The sequence below is a fragment of the Hemibagrus wyckioides genome, linkage group LG27 (assembly GCF_019097595.1).
Source record: "Hemibagrus wyckioides isolate EC202008001 linkage group LG27, SWU_Hwy_1.0, whole genome shotgun sequence".
NCBI lineage: Eukaryota > Metazoa > Chordata > Actinopteri > Siluriformes > Bagridae > Hemibagrus > Hemibagrus wyckioides.
The window spans coordinates 5,179,793-5,187,690 of NC_080736.1; the positions used below are offsets into that span (position 1 = coordinate 5,179,793).

At 39.5% G+C, this 7,898-nt stretch overlaps 1 protein-coding gene across 1 annotated transcript; it reads right to left on the bottom strand.

Moving 5' to 3' along the window:
• Positions 1–2,890: 2,890 nt before the first annotated feature.
• On the bottom strand, positions 2,891–6,410 carry irx3a (iroquois homeobox 3a). Its single transcript, XM_058382244.1, has 2 exons — positions 5,854–6,410; positions 2,891–5,219 (listed from the first exon to the last, which is right to left on the bottom strand). The coding sequence occupies exons 1-2, from the start codon at positions 6,064–6,066 to the stop codon at positions 4,137–4,139; spliced, it is 1,296 nt and encodes a 431-aa protein (XP_058238227.1). The 5' UTR covers positions 6,067–6,410; the 3' UTR covers positions 2,891–4,136.
• Positions 6,411–7,898: the final 1,488 nt, after the last annotated feature.

The following is a 7,898-nucleotide window of genomic DNA, read 5'->3' on the forward strand; positions in this document are numbered from 1 at the left end:
CGCGTCAATGACGGGCCAGAAAGATAGATTAGATTTCACTTTAATCATTCTCTTGCTGCACTTTTTTATCCCATCCAAATTGGTATTTAACAATGCATTCTTCCCGCAGCGCGGCGTAACTATGGACGTCTGCCATTGATGCTGAGTGGTGCTCTGAGATAAAAAAAAAAAGGCTTCGGCTGAATCTTATAGACTGAATTGCCATTTGCTTTCGAGAGTGTCAATACGGTCTGGGGTTCCCACAGCTGCTCTTATGTTGAGTATTCAAAGTTTTATTTAAAACTACCTTTTCAGATTGATTGTTCTAATTGGCTTTAAATGGTTAGGTGTCAAATCTGTGTGTGTGTGTGTGTGTGTGTGTGTGTTAGCCATTCTTTCTTCATATCCATCCCCCCCTGTGAATTCTCCCGGGTGTATTGGAGAGAAAAAGCTGCTCTCTGCTGGAGTGTTTAGCATCGCTTGCAGCGCTGGACTAAAAAGAGGCGTCGCTGTTGATTATTGCTCGTTAACCACAAGGACATCCACTTAACTCGGGATAAACGAGCGCCCACCACCCGCAGCCACTGCCTATAGCTCTGAGCAAAATGTTCATTAATGCACATCAATTGCTGAGTGGAGAGAAAAGAAAAAAAAAAAAAAAGAACAAAATGGACGCGTACATGACAACATTGTCGTCTGTGTTTATGTCATTTCCGGAGACGCATCTTAATCTTTAATTAAATGCAACGATCGTAGCTAAAGAGGCTGCCTTATGATGCCTCATATGGTGTTATCACACAATTCATAGCTTTTTGTAATATAAATGAAAAAAAAAGAAAGATCAATCAAACTCATTTAAATAAATGTATTCTATAATCATAATAATAATAATAATAGTAATAATAATAATAATAATAATAGATTGAGAAAAAAAAACATTCTTTAGCACTAATGCAAATAAATGTGAACAATATATTTAATTATCTTTTCCTGAAAAATTAAGCTATTTACAATTCTCTAATTAAATATTATTACGTCACAAATCTCCCGGTTGCTATATACGAGCAGGTTAAACCCAAGGCTGCCATTCGCCTAAAAATCTCAACGATAATTGGACAACACTGCTCAGTCGTGCTCGTTCCCGACACGCGCGTTCACGCCTATGGCAAAAAAAGAAACCCAACTAACTGCTTCAGAAATATTTCGTAATAGTTTCTGTCTACAAAAAAATGAACAAGAACAAAATAAACTATGCTAGCGTCCCAGTCCCTTAAAATAACATTTATATTCAACGTTTATGTCCCAGTAATGACCGTGTGTCCGACATGAGCTGCTGATTTGACCAAAGCCATGATATTTTATATATTACACACGAATGAATATCTTATATGACTCGTGGGTCTTACTGGCAAACACAAATCTTAAAGCTTCGTTGGAAGTTGAACTAAATTTACGGAAATATCATTGGGGATCATATCTGAGAAATAAATATAAAGCTTGTAACGAATAAATAGCGGTGAACTTATTTGTGTTATGAAAATAAAGTCAAGTTCAGCTTCATTTGTATCAGAAAACAATACATGTTTTTGTGATTGATGGATGATAATAGACAATATGTTGACTTTATATGCATTTGAACCTTTATCATTCTTTTAGTTCCACTTTTTGTTAGTATTTTTTTCTCTGTGACGTTATGTGGATACAGATCATATTGTATTATTATTATTATTATTATTATTATTATTAGTAGTAGTAGTAGTAGTAGTAGTAGTAGTAGTAGAAGTAATAGTAGTAGTATTGTTGTTGTAAAGATTGTAGTATGTCTAAAAACTCCTCTGCTATCATGCGTTAATTGATCGTCTTTCCTTAGCGCATGGGAAATTAAAATATATCAATTTATTAATATACCACAAAATGCAAAATACCCTTCACTTGCCCCTGGGATGTTTGTAACGCTTTAAACAAGGTTTAATAGAAATAAGTACAAAAAAAAGTCAAAGCCGGTTCCATGTGCGTCCTGCGAACATGGAAAAGGGCCGATTGTGCTAGACTGTAGAGGGAGCTCCAACTCCAACTTTCCCGAGCTTTCCCAACCCTGGAACAAAGCTTCTTCCATGCAAATGGAGGGAATGGAGGTGAAGGGGGGTGTAAACATAAATAAATTATTTCTCAGTGTATCTCAGGCATATGGCAAGCAGCGCGGCATCGGTGTCTGATTAGAATTCATTATGCATTAATAAAAAAAGAGAGAGAGAGAGAGAGAGAGAGAGAGAGAGAGAGGGAGAAAGCCAAATCACACATTTCATATGAGAGCGGAGATTAAGCAAACAACCCGTAAAGGTATTTGAACTGTTTTAGCTTCTTTAAAAGGATAAGATAATAAAAGAATAAAAAAATGTTGGGGGGAAAAAAAAAGAATCAATTCTCATTTCAGCCAAATTGAGTCGTATGCGATTTCAGGCCAATATAAATGAAATAATTATTCATTTCATATTGGCTGTTACGCCTCGATGAGGATAATCCCCCTCCATTAATATCCAAATATGCGATTCAAGAAGGAGCTAATTACAGTCGAGGCTCTGAAATAGGAAAACGTTTCAAATCGACCAATTCGTGCTTAGCCAAGCCTCAGAAGCCCTGGTGGAAGTTCCCTCAAGAGAAATGCACATCCAAAAAAGCACAGCCAATCATCATTTCTGCACAGTATGGCTGCTCCCAAACCCGAATCCAATTAAACAGTCCTGATCATGGTTAAAAATAATACGTCACAGTTCTCTCTTTTTATTCTCTAAAAAATAATAAAAATAATGATAATAAAAATTCCGTTTGCAAGAATATTTGACCTACTATTTAATACTCTTTTTTTAAAGTTTTGATCAGGTCCTAAATATTAAACATTATCTCTGTTCAAATTAAAAACATCGGAATTTGTTGTGTTTAAGTTGCCGCAGTTCATTTATTAGCCAAAATATAGACTTTCTTGTACAATTTTGGATCACAAGTATGTACATTTTCTTCCTTTACGTTATATATACAAAACATTGCAACATCGAATCCTCACAAAACAAAAGAGAAGGGAAAAAAAATAAAGGAGGAAGAAAAAACCTCACAGACTACAATTTTTTTTTTTTACAGCATTGCATTAGCAATTATACACAAGGACATGCTTACAAGGTAAGTACACAGGGTGTGTTATTCATTTTTCTTTTTACATTCCTTACGACAGGTTAAAATGAAGATTTATAAAAAAGAGTCTCTATGAGGAAATTGGGAAAAGGGGGTTGGATAATAACATGGCAGCTCCAGGTTGGTCCTGAGGCCTAAGAAACATGGGGGGAAGTTATAAAAGGTTTGGGAACAAGAAAGTGAGAGTTTTAAATAGCAAAGTAATTATGGTTGTTGGGAAGGAATTGTTTTTGTAGCCTGTTTTTTTATTTTTTCGTTTGAATTATTGCCAAACGCGTTTGTCATGTCTGAATCCTCTTTTTTGACATTGGACATTCAGCTACACAAGAGTACAAAAAAAAAGAAGAAGAAAGAAAGAAAGAAAGAAAGAAAGAAAGAAAGAAAGAAAGAAAGAAAGAAAGAAAGAAAGAAAGAAAAACACAAATCTGGTTGAAGCTCGTGTGGCTATCCAATACACATTACGTAAACCAAATAAAATAATAATAATAATAATAATAATAATAATTACTATTATTATTATTATTATTATTATTATGACCTTGAAAATAAAATTGCCAAGATACAGTTCAGTGATTATGACGGGCTGTTTTTAACTTTCTCTCTGCTTCCAAGGCACTAAGATCTCTCTGAAATAACAGCAATGGCAATAAAATAATCGATCTGGATACCTGATTGTAGATAGACTGTAGTTGAAAGTTGTACACTGCTCGAGTTTGTGAAATCTATTGAAAAACAGCCTTGACAAAACCTAGAGTTTCTGATGCTTTTCTTCCCCTCTCGTAAATGCGCATGCTCCTTCCGTATACAAGTGTTTAACCTTTTAAATCTTTGAAAGCACTGAGTTTTTGTAGAACAACAACAAGAAAAAAATATTTATATATATATTTATATATATATGCACTGGGTAGGAAAACGAAAACAGTGTTCGTGAGGAACGTGTTCACGAGGAGTATTCAAATGTGGGCACAGGCTCAGTGAGGGGGATGTGATGTACCTGTGTGTGCAGTCTCTGAGCTGACATTGCGCTCTTCCGTGTGCCTGTTGCCGGTGTAAAGCGCGAGGCCGTTGGCTGAAGCCTGATTGGCCAGTCCTAAATAGTGGTTTGAGTTGAGCAGCGCGAGCTGGTGCGCCGAGAACGCACGGCTCGTCCAGTTCTGCAGTTTGCCCACCGGGCATGAAACAAGTCTATGAGGAGGCATGACGGCCTGAGATGAGCTCCCGTTCACGAGTGGAGATTTCCGGGGATTGTCCGGGCTCGTGGCTGTCTCAGCCAAAGACCAGATCTTAGGTTTTTGCACCGGGGCTGCGTTGTTTTCAGCCGGAGGAGAGTTGGACACTGGGTTGAGTTTGATCTGCTCGTTGCTGGGAGGCTGTGTTTTGAGGTCTAATGAATGAGGAAGGTGATGGTGATGGTGGTGATGGAGGTGGTGATGGTGGTGGTGGAAGTGATCGGGCCTCTCAGCGTCTGCAACCGCGTGCGCGTCTTTGCCCTCTTGGGCCACGGCTTTTAAAAGCTTCGGCTCGGGCCCGTGTAAATCCTCATAGCCGTCCGAGACTTCCGAGTCGCAGCTGGCGTCCAGCTTGGAGTCCGAGTGGAGCTCATCCTGCTCGTCCAGCTCGTCCTTACTCTCGATGTGTTCCGTGTCGATGTTCTCCAAGTCGATCTCCTCCTCGTCCTCACGCTTGTCGCCATCCTCGCCTTCGTGGTCGCTGCCGTACACGTTGCCTTCTTCGTCCGTGCGGTTGCGCGGGGTCCAGGTCATCTTGTTCTCCTTCTTCAGTCTCCTCCGGGCGTTAGCGAACCAAGTGGACACCTGGGTGAGAGTCATCTTGGTGATGATAGCCAGCATGATCTTCTCGCCCTTGGTGGGATACGGGTTCTTGCGGTGCTCGCTGAGCCAGGCCTTCAGCGTGCTTGTGCTCTCCCTGGTGGCATTTTTGGGTCTGGACGGATCCCCGAACTGGTACTGGCCGTAGGGATAGAAGGCAGGATGAGGATGAGCAAACGCTGGGTGCTGGACACCTGGACTGTCTTTTAGCTCATACTGAGCTCCCTGAAACATAAGCACAAACATTTTAGAATGCGAAACAAACACGAGAAAATACAACAAATAAAACTTTTTAGTTACTGTTCTTTGCTTTACCGTTGCTTTATGAAGAAACATTAAAAAAATTCTGTTTACAAAAAGCAATGGATAGATACGTATACTTTTAAAAATATGTAGATATTTAACAGAATTATGCATGGTGGCTTGCTATGGAAAAACACTATCTATATATATATATATATATATATATATATAATTTTTCCTGATTAATAATGCTATGTTTATAGAAGTTCCTTCAAGATTATTTGCCTATATTATTGCTTGGCGGTCTACACACAGGCCTGCTTCTGTGTAACAGAAAATGTACTATTGGTTAATTTGTTACTTTTTTTTTCCTTCATTTCGTATTTGCCAAACGGAGTCAACAGCAAAGTTCACTCCTGTCTTGCAAAACCATGCTACTATAACCTGCAGAAATGTTTTTTGGTGTCGAAACGCCCAACGCACAACAAGTAGCATTTAAAACAACAGATTAAAGAGCAGGCAAAGAGGAAGAAGACGAAGAAAAGCAGAGAGAGAGAGAGAGAGAGGAAAAAAAAGAAGAAGATTTACGTAATCTTTGCATGAGAGGATAACTCACCAACTGACTGAAAATGGACAGGTCGTTTGAATAAGGAAGGAACGCTCCGTAGGTGTGTGCGGCGGTGAAAGGTGATCCGTACATGGTGGAGAGAACGTTGGAGAGCGTGCCGGACGGACTGAGCTCGCTCCCGCTGCGCGCGCTACCGATCCCTTGCCGTTCTTGCGGGTATATCGGTCGGATGTACTGGTATCCCAACTGTGGGAAAGACATTGTAGTTGGGGAACGAAGGGGAAAAAAAACACCCAACAACAGTCTGCTGAAATCGCAAACACGTACACGAACACACACACACACGCGCGCACACACACACGCGCGCACACAAAAATCGCTTTCTCGATGCGCGCTGCGATATCCAGTGTACAGTGAGTACAAAAGTGTAAGGGAAGTCTATATTTCCTCCGAAAACGGGCCGCGCGTAAACGATCCGCCGGCCGCTTCCCTCCCTCGCTTCCCTATTGATCTGAATGGACTAAGGTCAGGTCCTTACAGATTGCTTTAGATTATTGGGACGCCTTTTGCTCTGATTGACATTTCTAGTCGCCCAGAAGCTCCTCCTATTTCTCAAGTCTCTCCCCCACGTTCACTCCTCTCTCTCTCTCTCTCTCTCTCTCACACACACACACACATTTTTTTCTCGCTCTTTTTTCCTCTCTTGCCGCTCTATTCCGTGTGGATAAGCTCTCTGACGTCGCGATCTCTTATTTGAAAGAGTTTCAAATCTCATTTTATGGCTCGCCAATCATTTCATTTGTCATTTGTTCGCCGTTTCAGTCCTTCCCCTGTTTCTCGGGCTAATTCTCTCTCTTTTTTCCCCCTTTCTTTCTTTCTTTCTTTCTTTCTTTCTTTCTCTCACACACACTCTTTCTCTCCGTCTCTCTTTAACACATAAACGGTACATTTAATTCTTGCTGAGTTATTAACTTTGCATTTTTTTCCCCCTGCGTGTGTTTATTACATTATTTTTTTTATTTTTATTTCATACGCGATCCCTGTGAATTCTTCGCCCATGCGTGTAGGACTTAAGATTTGAAGAGCACCGTCGGAGTTTTTTATACGCGCGAGCGCAAAAAAAAAAAAGAAAAGAAAAAGAAATCTTCTTCTATAGATTGAGATTTGTTTTAATCATAATTTTAATCACAGCAAGCGTTGAACGAGCAACTCGGTGTCCGCTTACGCCTTTAATTTCAAACATCCAGCCAGTTGACAAGTTGTCTTTGACTTCAAAGAGTAAGTTGACAAGAATGGAGAAGTCCGGCGATTAGCGCCTGCGCCGTGAGCGCGTCAGCAATGGCAGCTTTAGTAATACACACTGTTGTGGATTGGAGGACTTGTCCATTCTACTGGCTCTACAAGATGAGAAAAGATCTTAGCAATGCTTCTTCTTCTTATTATTATTATTATTATTAATATAATTATTATTATTATTATTATTATTATTATTATTATTATTGCTGTTGTTTTTGCATTATCATGTACTATATATTTATAGACCCTGAAGCTGCTTTTTTCTGAAGCGTAATTACAAACTCTGTCTCTCATTATGCATTATCATATTTGATCTGGATCATATCATATAAGACCAAAGGATTGCCCTACAAAATGATGGCTTTGATAGCCTCCCAAGCCTCCTGTAAAATAATGCGGATTAAAACTAAACAACACGACGTGAATTGAAATTCCTTGAATCCAAGAGATGAAAATATGTCAGGGACACATCCGTGATTGTTTTACATCCTGACTTTGTATCGTCATACCCTGGTGTTTCTGCTTAAGCCTCTGCAAAACAGCGGCTCGTTTGAGTGGTCGAGTCTTCAGCTTATTTAAAGCGTACAGAGCCTAAAAACCCCTCAGATATATTACGATTAAAGAAAAAAAAAAAGTAAAGGACATATTGCGTTTAGATTTTTTTCCAAGAAAGCCTTGCACTTCAATAAACGCCCTCAATCTGCTTTTAAACTGATGATTATTATTGTATTTGTCATAGCAGCGTCTGCTGTGTAATTTGTAGCTCTATAATACCCTCATTCACACCGCCTATTCAG